The sequence below is a fragment of the Engystomops pustulosus genome, chromosome 6, assembly GCF_040894005.1.
Source record: "Engystomops pustulosus chromosome 6, aEngPut4.maternal, whole genome shotgun sequence".
Classification (NCBI taxonomy): domain Eukaryota; kingdom Metazoa; phylum Chordata; class Amphibia; order Anura; family Leptodactylidae; genus Engystomops; species Engystomops pustulosus.
In genome coordinates, this window is record NC_092416.1 from 149,668,284 (window position 1) to 149,685,211 (window position 16,928).

Genomic DNA, 16,928 nt, shown 5'->3' on the forward strand with positions numbered 1-16,928 from the left:
CGCCTGTGGATGACGTCACCAGTGCTCGTCCTGACGTCGCGATATCTCTCGGAGTCTCTCAGTTTATTGTTCACAGATACTTCCCCTTCTGAGATGTCTCAGAGCGGTCAGTAAAAGCAGGTCAGGTGGTAAAAGTTATTCTGTCCGTCAGAAATAAAACGCGGACTGGCATGGTGCCCTTAACAAATATGGCGGTCGTAAATGAGTATTTGCATCAGTCCAAACCAGAAAATTGTCTAAACAAAAGAATGTGAGACACAATCATTATCAGAAAAAAATTATTAATAATTAATGGAAGTGATTTAGTTTGGTATATCCATTCGTCAAGTCAGTGGAGTTTACTAGTTTTGTAAAAGCAGAGATGTTTCCCCTAGCAACCGATCTGATTACTCCTTATAAATTATAACTTATATATTCCGGCGTATAAGACGACCCCCCTACTTTCCTGTTAAAATATAGAGTTTAAGATATATTCGCCGTATAAGACTACCCCTTTTCCAACGCATACAAAACACCGGTAAAAATTTAAAAAAAAAACAGATTTGAATTTAACATGGTCCTTTTTTTAATTTAAATCTTATGACATGCAGGTATATAGCAGGAAAACTGTCGCTCATAAACATAAGGCATACAACAACAACATTACCATCGTCCATTTTACTGTAAATGTTACCATTTACACAACGCTGTGAAAACACACGCGATCGGTGCTAGCCCCGATTGCGGTTGTTACCGGTAAGCCTTTGCTGCAATATGCAGCAAAGACTTACCGGCTATGGAGAGGGCTCAGCCCGTGAGCCCTCTACATGCAGCGCGACCCGACCGCGATTACCGGCGTATAAGACGATTTTTCTGTCTTCAAAAGTCGTCTTATACGCTGGAATATACGGTAGTTATGATTGCTCTATTAAGTTCTCTATAAGGCTACATTCACACAAACGTATGGGGGGGGCGTATATAAGGCCGACGTATATATGTCCTCCATACACTTCTATGGGCTCACAGCCCTACACGTGCGGCACCGTACTGCTCCATAGCCCGGGAAAAGATAGGACATGTCTTATCTTTCTACGTAATACGGTGCCGTGCACTGTGTATTCCTATGGAGAGGGGCGGGGGTGAGCTGCGCTCATCCCCTGCTCCTCTCCCCAGCGCCGATGTATGCCCGCCGTACTACGGTACAGTGGGCATACATCGTGTGAATGTAGCCAAAGGTTGATGGCAGATACAGACCTTTATTTATAGGAAAGTTTTACATCCACATGCAGGTAATAAAAGATGAGTCCAATAACCCTACTAAAACACAGGAACGCGGAGCTTAGTCCACTATATTCACAAGGAGAGCGTTGCCATCTTACAAAAAAGATCACGTCATACCCACAAACTCTGTGAGCTTTCGCACTTCTCGTTGTCCAATGTTGGCCACTATGCATGTACTTGTCCTCGGACTGGTGTCTGCCAGTGCATCCCATTTTCAATATGGTGGAGAGAAGAAGAGCCCCTTTCATAAATGGGCTGCGGTTACACATAGCTGTAAAAAAACGCATGCACACCACTGGAAACGCTAATGAGAGGCACGGCCCCCTGCACTTGGAAATGCAAGCGCAGATTGTGACTGAACCCTAAAGAGGAGGCTGTAACTAAGGTGAAGTGAGCGCTAGAACTGGGTTGACCATAGTAATGGGAATTACGGCTCTTCTTAGTGAGCTGGCTCATTAGGCTCTTCTGGCTCCTGAACGGCTCTCTATTAAATATATATTAATATACATATATTAAATATATAATAGGGAGCCGCAATTTTATCGAATTAAGGGGGGCGTGGTGAGCCGGTTAAGTGAGACATCAGCTCACTGCAGGGAGCCTGCTCCCGTCGTTCGCAAACAACACATCACTAGTTGACCAACCTTGGACAGGGAAGCTGTGGTATAACCACAGCTTTCAACACTTGCTTCACTCTTTTCTAAATGTCTGTAAAAGAATAGAGCATCATGAGAGCTGTAGTTTCACAACAGCTGGTAGTAGTTTGATTAACATTACCTGGCCTCAGCAGCATATGCTATGTCCCAGAGGAGGGGCTCAATCCAGCTTTCACAGTCTGACCACGGTCGTGTGCACTTGCCCTTCGTGAGTGAGTCACTTGCAATTTCTCTGCTATTTGGAACAGTATCCTTTAAGCCACCATTGCAAATCCAGAACAGGGTTCTGATAAATTAACTGTGACTGCTGTTTCTGAATGGGAAATTATCTGGTATATTAAGCTAAAACCTCAAAATGAACCCAGTGTTAGGGCAGAACAGATTAATACTAGAGATGAGCGAGTATACTCGTCCGAGTATACTGCTCGGTCGAGTATTAGCATACTCGGACCGGCTCGTTACTCGGACGAGTATCTCGCCGGCTCGAGATCGAGCAGTAAATTAATAAAATAAATTGAATAAAAGTATTTTTATTGTAAAAAAAAAAATATTACACATGTTTGCAGATGTTTTCCTTGTAAGAACACATTGAAATAACACTATTCTTCACTTTCCAGGTGTTCGCGCGTGTCTCCCGCTAAGTTAGGAGATGTGCACGAACATCTGGAATGTGAAGAATATTGTTCTTTCAATGTGTTCTGCACTTAAATGGTCCTGTATTCACAGTTTTTAATGTTTTAATTCTATTCTTCACTTTGCAGCTGTGCGCGCGTATCTCCGAACCTATCGGGAGACACGCGCGCACACCTGCAAAGTGAAGAATAGAATTAAAACATTAAAAACAGTGAACACAGGAGCATTTAAGTGCAGAACACATTGAAAGAACACTATTCTTCACATTCCAGATGTTCGTGCACATCTCCTAACTTAGCGGGAGACACGCGCGAACACCTGGAAAGTGAAGAATAGTGTTATTTCAATGTGTTCTTACAAGTAAAACATCTGCAAACATCTGGAATTTTTTTTTTGCACTGTTCTTTTACTGTTCAGTTTTATTAAAAAAATGCTCGGGTCTCCCATTGACTTCAATGGGGCTCGTTATTCGAGACGAGCACTCGAGCATCTGGAAAAGTTCGTCTCGAATAACGAGCACCCGAGCATTTTAGTGCTCGCTCATCTCTAATTAATACCCATTGCACGCACCTAGGAACTGCCACAAAGGTATTATTACATTCTTCACCATGTGTCTGTTCTGCTAAAAATGTCCTAGTCAGAACCGTTTTTTTAAGGATCACTCATAGGGGAAAAGACTTGGCACATTGTCCCACACTTATTAAAGTGTTTGCGCCAGTTTTCTGTCGGACTTTAAAATGAAAAGAACATTCAAACTTCATTCATACAAACATGTATTTAAGTGTCTTCGCACAAAAAACTTACAAAAATGTGCACCTAAAGGGACGTGTTACTGCTTAGTCGAAGTTTGCACCACATTTGCCCCAGATTAAGGAAAACTGTGCGCCAGTTTTGATGAATCTGGCGCCCCCAGAACACTCCACAGTTAAACTGCACATAGTACAGACTGCACTGATTCTGATAAATGTGGCCCTTTGTGTGACATTCTTGACATATGGTGCATGACATATGATATACTAAGAGGCTCTGGGTTGTTTGAGGCAGAGGTCCTGCCTAGGGTATAATTCAGCTATAATCTGCTCTAGGCTATGGCTGGCCAGCCCCTCTCAGCCCTGCCATGTCCACTTTGCATGGGTGTAGTGTAGGGGAAAAAGCAGGAATTGCCACTTTTTCTTGCCTAGTATGTCAGAGAACTGGGGTACAAGGCATGATAAATTCCCCCCATAGATGATAATTCATGTAGTGAACTGAAGCTAGATGGTCCTGCAAAAGTGAAGAAGCCTCTTATTTTTATTAGTCATTCTGCTGTTACCTTGTGGCCCTCCCTGACATGTTATTTCTTGTTTTTTAGTATTGTTTGTTCAAGGATGAATCTGCATATGCTTAAATCAAAAAGAACTTCACAAATTCCTGGCACATTATTTGGGATCTCTCCTTTTGATGTTATCGAGGATATTCTTTTTAGCTTGTCAAATGACAATCAACGTAATCTAGACCACTTATCAGAGCATGCGGGCTCATTCAAGCACCCAAAGGTGATAGGTATGTACTTGACTAGGTGAGCATTTTTATCTACTATGGTTACATGCACACAGCCCACATACAGTGGGTATGGAAAGTATTCAGATCCCTTTAAATTTTTCACTATTTGTTTCATTGCAGCCAATTGGAAAGATCAAAAAAGTAAATTTTTTTGCTCATTTAGTACACTCTGCTCCCCATCTTGACAGAAAAAAACTGAAATGTCTGCTAATTTACCAAACAAGAAAAACTGATATATCACAGTATTCAGCCCCATTGCTCAGTATTGAGTAGAAGCAGCTTTGGAGCTAGTACAGCCATGAGTCTTCATGGGAAGATGTAACACGTTTTTCACACCTGGATTTGGGGATCCTCTGCCTCTTCCTTGCAGATCCTCTCCAGTTCCCTAAGGTTGGATGATGAACGTTGGTGGAAGCCATTTTCCAGTCTCTCCAGAGATGCTCAATTGGGTTTAGGTCGGGGCTCTGGCTGGGCCAGTGAGGAATGGTCACAGAGATGTTCTGAAGCCTCTACTTTGTTATTTTAGCTGTGAGCTTAGGGTCATTGTCTTGTTGGAAGAAAACAAGAAGAGGTTTTCATAAAGGATATATCTCTGTACTTGTCCACATTCATCCTTCTTTTTATTGCAACCAGTGGTCCTGTTCCTGCCCCCATAGCACGATACTGCCACCACCATTTGTCACTGTTGGGATTGTATTTGGCAGGTGATGAACAGTGTCTGGTTTTCTCCACACATTCCACTTAGAATTAACACTACAAAGTTCAATCTTCATCTTATCAGACCAGAGAATCTTATTTCTCATAGTCTGAGAGTCCTTCATGTGTTTTGCACAATGTATGCAGCTTTCATATGTCTTGCACTGGGGAGAGGCTTCTGCCTGCAGATTCTGCCATAAAGCCCCAACTGGTGGAGGCTGGAGTGATAGTTGACCTTGTGGAAATTTCTCCAATCTCCCTACTGCATCTCTGGAGCTCAGCCCCACTAATTTTGGGGTTCTTCTTTACCTCTCTTACCAAGGCTCTTCTCCCACGATTGCTTAGTTTGGCTGGACAGCCAGGTGGTGGAAGAGTTGTGATCATCACAAACTTCTTCCATGTAAGGATGATGGAGGCCACTGTGCAACTAGGGACATTTAGTGCTGTAGAAATTATTTTTTAACCTTTGCTCTGTGTCTTGCCACAATTCTGTCTCTGATCTCCTTGGGCAGTTCCTTAGACCTCATGATTCTCATGTGCTATGACATGCACTGTGAGCTGTGAAGTCTTATATAGACAGGTATGTGCCTTTCCTAATCAAGTCCAATCAGTTAAATTAAACACAGCTGGACTCCAATGAAGTAGTAGAACCGTCTTAATGAGGATTAGAAGGAAATGGACAGCATGTGAGTTAATGGCAGTGTTCATAGAAGTTTTCTTGTTTAATAAATGAGCAAAAATCTACTTTTTTTTCTGCAGATGGGGTGCAGAGTGTACATTAATGTGCAAAAAAGAACATTTTTGATCTTACCACTTGGCTGCTATGAAACAATTGAAAAATGTTAAGGGGTCTGAATACTTTCTGTAACCACTGTAGACCTCTAAAGTGCACGGTGCTGTGAGGTTACAATGCAAACTATAGAGTAGGTTCTATTCCTGCCCTAATTTGCGGCACAACTGTTCATTACCTATGGACATTGGCAAGGGGAACAGTGCAGCCCCCCACCAATGTTCACCGGCTAAAATAAGGCCTGTTTGCAAACCGTCTAGCACGTTCGGCCCTATGCATGTAGCCTAACAATGGAGCAGGTGTATTGTCCATAGTCACATTATTATTAGGTTTTCTTAAATCCATTCCATGCAATCCAATTCATAAATTATCCCACAAAAGCGGCAAACATCCACAACATACTAAAGTCCTCATCTTTTGTGTACATATTTATCTACTCTGATCTATTTTATTACAGAACTGGTCTTCCTACTGTCAGAGCACTGGGGTCAGGACCACTCAACTAAGTACCAGGCTGTGGAATTATTAGACAGGTACAAGTATTCAAGTTTTCTGTAGTTAATTTGTTTGTGATTTTTTTTTTAAACATAACAGATTTTGTGTAGGATTTTAATTAAGTAAGAATTGGAAGTACACTGGAAGGATGTCACAGATGCTCCCGCGACCCACGTCGTGGGCTGACCAGTAATCCTCTGTGTGCCCCAGCACGCGCTGCTCTGTCTTACCTCTCCCCGTTCCTGATTCTAGTCTGGCAGCCGTGCATACCCGTTCCCGTCTCCTAGGGCACGCACATGCCAGATCCAGAAGATTTAAAGTACCAGTGCACCGCTGATTGGTGCTAGCCTGGTGCTAGCTTTGTCTTGTACCTTGTGCCTGTGATTGGATTTCCCATTGTAACCCCGGACCTGTTCCCGTTTATGCTCCTCCGCTGCATGCCCTGACCTTCTGCTCTGCCTCTGACCGTGAACCGCCACCTGTCTTGACCTTCTGCCTTTCTCCTGTTTTTTCCATTTTTTACTCCACTGTCTACACCGGCCTCGATTCGAGGTCCAGGTATTTTGGAGCTGTGGGAGCTGCTTAGAACAAACCATCCATCTACTCCTGCTATTGGCTTCAATTAGCCATACAACCCGGAACCCCTCCCCAGGGTGGGTTACAAACTGCACTGTAACAAGGTGCTTTCAGGTGAGCAGTACTCTCTTCTCTCACCAACCATTGATCCCAACAGTATTACACGAGGCGCCGTCCTCTCTTGTTGTTTTTTCGTTCTTTCTACATTGACCTTCTGCCTGTCCCCGACCACGAACTTGCCTGCCGACTCTGTAATTCGCCTTGGCTGCCACTACGGACAAAGTTGCACCTGTGGAACGACCTGGTGGTGCCACGCCGAAGCAAGTCCAACCCGCTTTGCGGCGGGCTCTGGTGAAAACCGGGTGCCACTTAGATTCTGGTCCCAGGTGTCGGCTTGTGTCATCGTCTGCGGTAGTCCAAGGGGGTCCACTACCCCTGAAGCCTGACAAAGAACTCATATTTCTTGTTCTGCATCTACCATAGTAGGACATGGTAGTCAGTAATGGCAGATCTCCAGCGATTCACAGTCAAAGCAAAGTGGATTGGATTTATACAGATTCTGTCTACATTTTGTTTTTGCTTTTTTAAGTTTTTCACTCCCCACCTTCCAAAAGCCATAACTTTTTTGTTTTTCTGTGTTTAGAGATGTATTAGGTTTTGTTATAAGGACAAATTCTAGTTCCTAAAATCAGTATTTAATATTCCTTGCTTTGCACTGGAAAGCTGTAAAACAATTTCAAATGCAGTGCAACTGATAGAAATATACAATGGAAAGGTTAAAATTTGCCCTTCTGGAGCAAAGAAGTTGTGGCTGAGACATGAACAGAACTGAGGACATGTTCACCGACTGAGCTTGAATTGCATCAGAATCACAATAATTGCAGCAGGGAGGAGCTTTTGTCTTCTGCTCTTGAATTGCATTTCCAAATGCAAATCAAACGCAGCGCGTGAATGCAAATAAAGTCAAATTTATTGAGCCAAGAACAGGAGAGAGTGAAGAAGTAATGGGAAAAATATAGTAAAAGAAGATTCACACAAACAAATGCATTAACAAACACTATCACTTAGATTGTCTTTTCACTAATTGGACTGTAATGATTTCTATGTTTCAGATTCATGATCCTTCATGTAGAGAACCTTTATAAATCCAGTGCTGAAAGCCTGAATGTCAAGGAGCCGTCCCATGTAAAGAGTTGGGGTTCAATAAAAGGCAGACTTTGTAAAAAGTTCTTGCTTTATTTGGCATCCTGTATTCAGATCACAAGCAAATTACATTTCCACTGTAATGTAAGTGGTGGTACATGTGGCATATATTAACTGGCTCTACTCAAAAACCTACCATGAGGAATATTTTATCAGAAGTTGCTCTGATGGTAGATTCCTCCTGCCTCTGCCCTAATCTGTAATTTAATAATCCTGGAACCTAACCTTACTTGTTAAAAACTTTATTTTAGTAATATGTAAAGCAACTGCAGAGCGTGTACTCTCCTGGCCGGGCACTAGGAGCTAAGGCTACTCCACGCCCTAGTAGCCTCTGCAGTTATTTTACATATTACTAAAATAAAATTCCAGGATTAGCTAATTACAGATTAGGGCAGAGGCAGACAGGAGTAGTCTACCATCAGATCTACATCTGATAGTAGATTCCTCATGGTAGGTTTTATATTAGAAACTATTGGCAGATTCCTGGGGGATCACAACACACATAACATATTCATGTATTATACTAAAAAGTCAGGTTTGCAGCAATAAAAGTTTGACATTGTACCTGTATGTAAATCAAGGAAACAAGTAAAGTGGGAGTTTCACAGAGAAGTCACAGTCAAGTAAACTCATACGTCAAATCCTGATGACAGGTTATCAGTGAAATTCTGGTGTGACTACATTTACCACCACTACCAAAAAGAGAAGAAAAAGAGCATATAATGCTAAAAAGTCAAAGTTTATTTAGTACACTTTAAAAATAGAACATGTAAACAGAATAGGTGGTTACAGAGCATAAAACATGTAGGTGCTAGGCAGCAAATGCAGATATAAGGCTGTAGAATAGATGACATTTATAAAGTGCATAGCCAGGAAGTGCAATACATGGTGAGGCAAACATTGTTAAGTAAATCAATACGTTTAAACACACACAATGCGCATACAGAGTAAAGTGACAGAGTATACCTGATGGCGGGTTGTGGTACGGCACAGCACCTCCCCGACACGTGTTTCGTCAGGAAAGGCCCAGCTCCTACATGTTTTATGCCCTGTAACCACCTATTCTGTTTACATGTTCTATTTTTAAAGTGTACTCAATAAACTTTGACTTTTTAGCATTATATGCTCTTTTTCTTCTCTTTTTGGTAGTGCCTGTTACTTCGAGCATATTAGCCCTATATTTTTTGTGCCCTTTTCTATTTTTGAGCACTGTCTTGAGTGTGCACTTGCAATTTTTTTGTTTCTATAGGTTTTGTGTACATTTACCACCAGTATACTAATCTACGCAGTGGGGTGACTCTTGAGGTTCCCTACGCCCCACACATCATTCCGCATATTCTAAAAGGAAAAGTTGCATTTTTTCTGACACAGTGGTTATTTTATTTTTTTTCTGTATCTCTTTATAATTTGTGTGCATGTATTTAGGCAGATGTAAATAACTGTATATCTTCGACTTTTGGTATCAATTACAGATAATCAACAACTACATGGTTCTGCAGTTTCTGCGATCAGCAGGTTATTCTTATAAGAAAGAGGATCCTCTAAAATCAGAACTCACGGTACTAAAAACTCTGAATTTCTGCATAAATGTCCACTCTCCTTTTGCATATGTGGAAATGCTTCTAGAGGTTTTAGGTAAGTGCTAGATTGGTAATTTATTATTACATGCCCTTTTTTATACGTAGGGTATATAGGCAAAAGGAGGCCCAATTTGCAGCTTTTGGGCTTGGAATCTATGCAATGGTAACTGCATAAATTTGCCAATAATTGAATAGTTTACCTCGTTGGCCTCCCTGGGTGGGTTTATTCTTCATTTTTATCTCTAATTAATACCATTAGTTTCACTTTCCAATATTATAATTGGGCTCTCTCTTCAGGTGTGTTGCATTAGGCTTTCTACCCAACACACCTGACAGTACAGAGTCTAATTAGTGCACATTGGGGCTTATTTATTAAGGTTCCCGCGGCCGCATTTCCGATGGGTTTTCTGACATTTTTGGGGATCGCAACGCCGGGACAGGTATTTAGCAGGCGATTGTGCCAGCTTTCATGTGACACAAATCGGGGGGCGGGCCGTCAGATGATCCGATGGATTCGGACAAACTGCGGGATTTAACTTAAAAATTGTGTCATAATCGAAGCACTTACATACACCGGGAACAAGAAGGTGAACTCCGGCGGACCTGATCGGGGAAGCGACACATGCAGGAAAACGATCTTTGTGAATCGCAACAGAGTACATGATCGTCGGACACTCGGGTAAGTAAATGTGCACCATTGGGTGTTAAAACTAAAGCACTGATTGCTCAGGAATGGTTGAGGCTAGAGCAGCACCTATGAAAGGATGCAAAGAGTTAGTGGAGGTTATGAATGGTTCTTTAAGGGTGATGCCACACGTAGCGTTTTTGGACCGTTTTAAAGCGCATCCATTTTTTACTGTTTACCATGCATTTGGCTGCTTTTAACCTATTTATCTTAATGTATAAACAGGTTCAAAGCAGCCAAACATATGGAAAATGGTAAAAAAAGCATGCTTAAAAGTGGACCAAAAACACCACGTGTGTCATCACCCTAAGGCGACGTTAACCCAGTGCCTTTGAATTGCACCCGATTGCAGTTGCCTTTACACTGAAACACATGTGATCTGGAACGCGCAACCCATTTTGCAATGTTTATATGCACCACAGTATAAGGGCTCTTTCACATTGGCTTCGTTTCTCACATCTGTGGTTCAGTGATTTCCATAGATGCCTCTCAAAAGCATTGTTTTAAAATGGTGTTTTCACATTGGCTTGTAATTTCACTGATCCGTTGTCTGTGGAAAAAATTACCTTATATACTCGAGTATAAGCCTAGTTTTTCAGCACAAAAAATTGTGCTGAAAACCCAAACTCGGCTTATACTCGAGTAAAAAATATATAGGTTTTACCAGGTTTTTGTGGTAAAATTAGGGGCCTCGGCTTATACTTGGGTCGGCTTATACTCAAGTATATACGGTATGAAACATGTCCTATTTTTTCACTGATACGGATCATGGAAGGCAATAGAAGGCTAGTGATGCATCAGTTTTGAATCCTTGCCCACAAAAAAACTGAAGGTTTACCATTGCTTTGAAAACATCACACCTGGTTTTTCAGCCTCATCAGTGAAAAAAAACAGATTCGTTTTTTTGTGGACCTATTCCACAAAAAAACGAATCTGTTTTTTTTCACTGATGAGGCTGAAAAAACAGGTGTGATGTTTTCAAAGCAATGGTAAACCTTCAGTTTTTTTGTGGGCAAGGATTCAAAACTGATGCATCACAGAGACAAAACGGAAGAAAAACAGAGACAGAACGAACAGATGCGCAACTGAAGCTGAGCACCAACACCAATGTGAAAGAGCCCTGACAGAGAAGCAGAACTTAAAGAACATCTTCCATCAGGATGAGGGACTGTAAACCAAGCACACTGACATACTGGTGTGTGTGTCCCATCTGCTCTTCTTTTAGCTTGTATGGCCTTGTTTTTACAAAAAAGGATTTCAAAATAATGCAAATGAGGGGCTCCATTGCTGCTTATTTGCATCATTCTTAAAGACTTTTTTCATAAAAACAAGGGCTCCGTGGCTGAGTGGGCTCCGATCGCGGGTGCTTAACTCGTTAAATGCCGCAATCATTGCTGACCGCGGCATCTAACATGTCTCTGGGGGGTCTTTCCCCCACAGTTGCCCCCCCCCCCCCCCGAACCGTTTTCGGGGGGCGCTGATCGTTGTTATGGCAGTGCTGAGGTCTGATCTGGTTCCCTCGTCTATGACGTCTTCTTACTGGCACAGTGCCAGCCTATGCATGTGCACTGCTAATACCCTGCAATACACGAGTATTGCAGAGTATTATCATGAACAAGCAATCAGAGGATTGCTTGTTCATGTCCCATGCTGGAAAAAGTGAAAAAGTAAAAAAAAAATGATTCATTGAAAAATAAAGAAAGAAATCAATAAAAATGCCCAAAAGCCCCAAAACATATAAAGAGACAGATAATGCAAAAAAAAGTCTAAATCATAACACAAACCCCACATATATAATATCACCACATCCGTAACAACCCGTAAAATAACAGTAGATAATTATTGAACCCGCACGATAAACGTTGTAAAAAAAAAACCGTTATAGTCATAAACCCTCCAAAAATTATGACTTTTATCTATTCAATCCCACAACAAATGCTATAAAAAATGATCAAAAAAACATATGTACTCCAGAATGATACTGGTGCTAAGTACAACATGTCCCGCAAAAAACAAGCCATCAACCAGCTCTGTAGCCAAAAAAGTAACAATGTTATGCCACTTGGAAGACGGCAATGCAAAAATGATAGATTTTTCCCCACATTAGGGTATTATTTGACAAATTTAGTAAAACATAAGAAAAAATATTCATGTCTGGTATCCCCGTAATCGTATCAACCCATAGAATAAAGATAACAGGATTATTAGGCTATACGGTGAACACCAAAAAAAGAAAAGGTAAAAAATCCAGTACAGAATTGATTCTTTTCTACTCCTGCCCTCAAAAAAAGTTCCTAAATTTTCAACAATAGGAGATACCAACCCCAAAGTAGTAACACTGGAAAAAGCATCTCATTCCGCAAAAAAAAATGCCGTCACATGGCCCCAATAACGAAAAAGTTAAAATTTTATAGCCTACAAAAGGGGCCAATGAGGAAACTAAAATCCTGGCAGTTGCAGGGTGCTCCTTCCCTTCTGCGCCTCGCTGTGCACCCATAAAACAAGTAATGTCCACATGTGTGGGGTCTCTGCACTCGGGAGAAATTATAGAACAAATTGTATGGTGGGTTTTCTCTTTTTATCTTTTGGAAATGTGTAAATTTTAGGGCTAAATGAACGTATAACGGACAAAATTTGACCATTCTAAATTTCACCTCCATTTTGATTCAATTACTATGAAGATCTCAACGGGTTAACAATCTTCGTAAAAGCTGTTTCTGATAGCTTGAGGGGTGCAGATTTAAAAATCAGTTGGTTATATAGGGGGTTTTAATGCTGAATATGTAAAATTTCACTCAAAACTGTATTTTTCCCCAAAATAGTCAATTCTGAAAATCCGGAAAAGCGATATTATATTTGTAAGCCGCGTGACGTCAAAATAAATTATCCAGACATTTCAAAAATTATGAAAATGTAAAGTAGACAAATGGGAAATGTTATTCAGCAACTTATTTAGGTGGTAAATCTATCTGCCTGAAAACACAATGATTTATAATTTTGAAATTGGCAAATTCTCCAAAAAATTCATCATTTTTTCTTTTTTTTTTGTAAATAAACGCAAAACTTATCAGCCAAAATTTACCACAAAAATGAAGTACAACATGTGGAGAAAAAACAATCTCAGAATCACTTTGATAAGTAACAGAGTTCAAAAGTTATAACCATATAAAGTGACGCATGTCAGGATTTCAAAAAATCGGGCTGAGCCTTAAGCTACAAAATGGCTGCGTCCTTAAGGGGTTAAAGTTGCTAGCCTCCAATACAAAATCTGTACCAGATCCCTCAATTATACTATTTATACTACTTTTCTTCTTAATTAGGATGAGATACCTTATTTGCCCCTAAAGCTTCAATTGGATGTTATTTATCTGATGCCATAGAACAGTGGTGGCGAACCTATGGCACGGGTGCCAGAGGTGGCACTCAGAGTCCTTTCTGTGGGCACTCAGGCCGTTGTCCCAGTTTCACCAAACAGGACTACATCCACCAAATCTTCCTGCAAAGATACTTAAAAGATGCTGCTCTCAGCACTATTTTAAAGCGACATTTCATTGGCTGTTTGAACTGCAGGAAAAGTGAGAAGGTCAGTGGACAGAACTGCATTATCTTGGAGGGCCTCCTGCTGGACCCACCATTTTTCCTGGAGAGAAGCTACAATGATGGTCTGAATTTGCCCACCATCTTTCAACTCTATTGGTGGCCTTAGGAGAGCCAATACAATTGAATGTTGTTGAAGAACAGGCACCAAGAAGTTACTGTTTAAAATGCCATGCTGGCACTTCATGGTAAATAAGTGGATTTTGGTTGTAGTTTGAGCACTCGGTCTCTAAAAGGTTTGCCATCACTGCCATAGAAGTACAGTTATGTTTTCCATCTACAGAGTATAATGGTTGTTCTCTACAACTGAAGGACGTACACAGTACGTGCAGAATGATCTTGGATTTGGTCTATTTACTACGAGCTCCTATTTATGAGGCAGTGTTGAAGGCTTCCGTGGACCTTTCAACCCCAACTAGTTTGCAAAGGTAAATCTGTAATTCTCTCACAATTCTAATCCCTAGATTGGATCTATAACCCTCTGAGCATAGTAGTCTAAAGTTCATTGGATATCTGGATGTATACTTTTTTGCTCCTTTTTGTCATTTGATGTTTTTTTTTTTTTTAATTCAACATTCTTGTCTGAACAGAAGTAAGTTTCTCACAGTAAAAGAAGATCAGATGCTCTTAGGAACAGGAGTCATTTCTGCCAGCGCCTTCATAATAAACCCAAACTCTTGGAATCAGGTAACCAACTATTTTAGCTTATTTCTCTTACTTAAAGGAAACTTACCATTTGATTTGTTGTATTATGAAGCAAACATACCTTGAGAATGCTGAAGCTACACTGATGCAGGATCATATCTTTGTTAATCCCTGTGCTGAGTGGTTTTGCTGAAAAAACAATTATAACATTCAGGACATTGGGAAAGCTGGGTCAGACTGGCTGACAAACACATTGCACACAGGAGCTTGGAATTACAAATGGAGGTTAGTCAAGACATGACTAATCAACCTGAGCTGGATCACTCATACACAGCATCTGGGAAATGGTGCAGCAATTGATTATTCTGTCTGGCAGGGAGAAGCACTGAAGCAGCCATAGAAGGGACAGAGCTTCATTATCATAATGTTACATCTGTTTTATCAGCAAAACCACTCAGCTCAGGGATTAACCAAGATATGATCCTGCATCAGTGTAGCTACAGCATTCTCATGGTATGTTTGCTTCATAATGCATCAAATCAAAGGAAACCTACCATCAGGGATCTGCCTAATCCCATGGTAGGTTATTCCTATCCGACTTATCCTAATGCAGTGTTTTGTAGAACCAGAGAAAAACGTATCTTTTACTTATGCAAATTATTGGCCACAGCTACACAGAGCGGCTACTCCATGCCCCAGTAGCCTCAGCCGATGCTGCACTCTTGTATTCACTTTGTGTCCATGTGGGAGGAGTAGGGAGGGGCTCCGGTAGCCCTTCAGGCTAATTTACATAAAAATAATTAAAAAAAAAAAAGAGTTTAATGTTTAGCAAAAGATACACTCGGTTTTTATTTGTGATAAATGTGCACCAGTGTTCAGCTTTTTAACCTCCGCATACCACCAGTCGTGCATTGTAAAAGTTAAATCACGTGGTAGATTTCCATAAAAAAAAATGTATATACTTTTAATAAAATACTGAGAAGTCATTAGTCTTTACAAGATTCTGAATAGTTGCCCCCTTTTCTTTGATTCCCCTCTAGGTTTTGGAGCATTTGAGTAACATCACAGGCATTACAGTGAGCTCTGTGTTTGAGATGTGCAATGCCATACTGAAGCATTGTGAGGGAGACACCGGCCTGTTCAACCGGAGGAAATAACGGATACAGTACAACCCCTATTCTCTACATTGTGACCTCTTCTACCACATCCTACGGTCTCTTTGGTTTTGGTTTCTTGGTATATTGAAGGCTAACCTTACACATTGATCCAGGTATTTTGTATGTGTGCCATTTTGTTGGCCACATTTGCATTTACAGCAAATAAAAAAAAATAAAATAAAATAAAAAAAAAAAAAAAGTATCTGTTGAGTTCACACATTTATTTATTAGGTTTCTGCTCCTCAATTGTGTCGACACACTTTTTAATACTGTGCAACACATTTATTACATAGATGCAACACAATCCTGTCACAACAGCATGAAGCAAAGTGCACCAAGAAAAAATAGGCGCCACATCCTGAAAACTGACCGGATCAACATCCAACACCATAAATAATATCTCACAACCTGCACAAAGCAAGCGTAAAGAAATCACGCACAGTGCACCAGTTTTAAATATATCTAGGCCCTTCTACTTGGACCAAAAACTTGTTCTGCTGTCAGATATCACTCCTGAACCCCCTACATTGTCTGAATCTCATCTCTCCACCACCTGCCCTTTGGGGAAGGGGGGGGGGGGGGGGTTGGACAGACATTTAAAGCCCCCCACAGAAAAAGTTTACGTTAAGGGATTGTCACACCAGACCAGGACCGCCACCAGGGAGGTTAAGGCCCCTGACTGGCAAATTTTGTGGGTCCCCACAGAATGATCATCCAGCCCTGTGTACACAGGGGGGGGGGGGGGGATTTATCATTAGGCGGCTCCTTGGGACAGTTCTATGTCTATCTTTGGATCTCCAAATCAGATTCATTAAAGTGGATTTGGCCCTTCAATAAATGTTTTTATGCTCTATTAAGTGTCTGGGATTTTTCTTTTAAAAAAGGCGCAAAATGCACCAAACTTCACAGCACATACACCAGCAGGGGGCTGGAGCAACTATGCTACTATTTAAGAGGCCATGACTCTGGCTTTGCACTAGTTCTAAGTTTACGCCAGCATAGTGAAAGTAGCAGGAGTAGCTCATTGCGACTTTTGAACAATGAAAAGTCGCAAAAAGCCTTTTATACACAAAAAAGCCCAGCAAAACCCATGATAAACCTCCCCCAGTGAATGCCCTGCACCTGGGAAGGGAGGAGGATTTCCTGTGACTTGGGATCCCTGAACAGTGTCACACTAATCTCTAATAGCGGCCCTATACCAGACCCCCTCACCCCCCTTATGTACAGACGACTGGGACCCCAATGATGAAGATAGTGTGACTAAAAGTATCCAAGAATCCTCCTAAAGAATGCAATGTCAGTGGGTGAGCTGCCCTTTTATTTACGTCTATAGACCTGTATGAAATTGTGGTCCTAGCAGCCCCATAGAAGTGAAGGGATCATGGGTTATACTAGTGCACTAGTTATTCAATC

At 41.2% G+C, this 16,928-nt stretch overlaps 1 protein-coding gene across 3 annotated transcripts; it reads left to right on the forward strand.

The window, feature by feature from the left end:
• The first annotated feature begins 2 nt into the window (after positions 1-2).
• CNTD1 (cyclin N-terminal domain containing 1) lies at positions 3-15,584 on the forward strand. 3 transcript variants are annotated; one of them, XM_072111763.1, is made up of 8 exons: positions 3-120; positions 3,901-4,091; positions 6,035-6,110; positions 7,761-7,935; positions 9,324-9,486; positions 13,997-14,141; positions 14,304-14,400; positions 15,399-15,584. In XM_072111763.1, exons 2-8 carry the CDS (start codon positions 3,917-3,919, stop codon positions 15,513-15,515), a joined length of 948 nt encoding a protein of 315 aa, XP_071967864.1. In that variant the 5' UTR covers positions 3-120; positions 3,901-3,916; the 3' UTR covers positions 15,516-15,584. The 3 variants fall into 3 exon arrangements, with proteins under 3 accessions (XP_071967864.1, XP_071967863.1, XP_071967865.1); XM_072111762.1 differs by having other exon boundaries at positions 3-106; XM_072111764.1 differs by lacking the exon at positions 3-120 and adding an exon at positions 198-250.
• Positions 15,585-16,928: the final 1,344 nt, after the last annotated feature.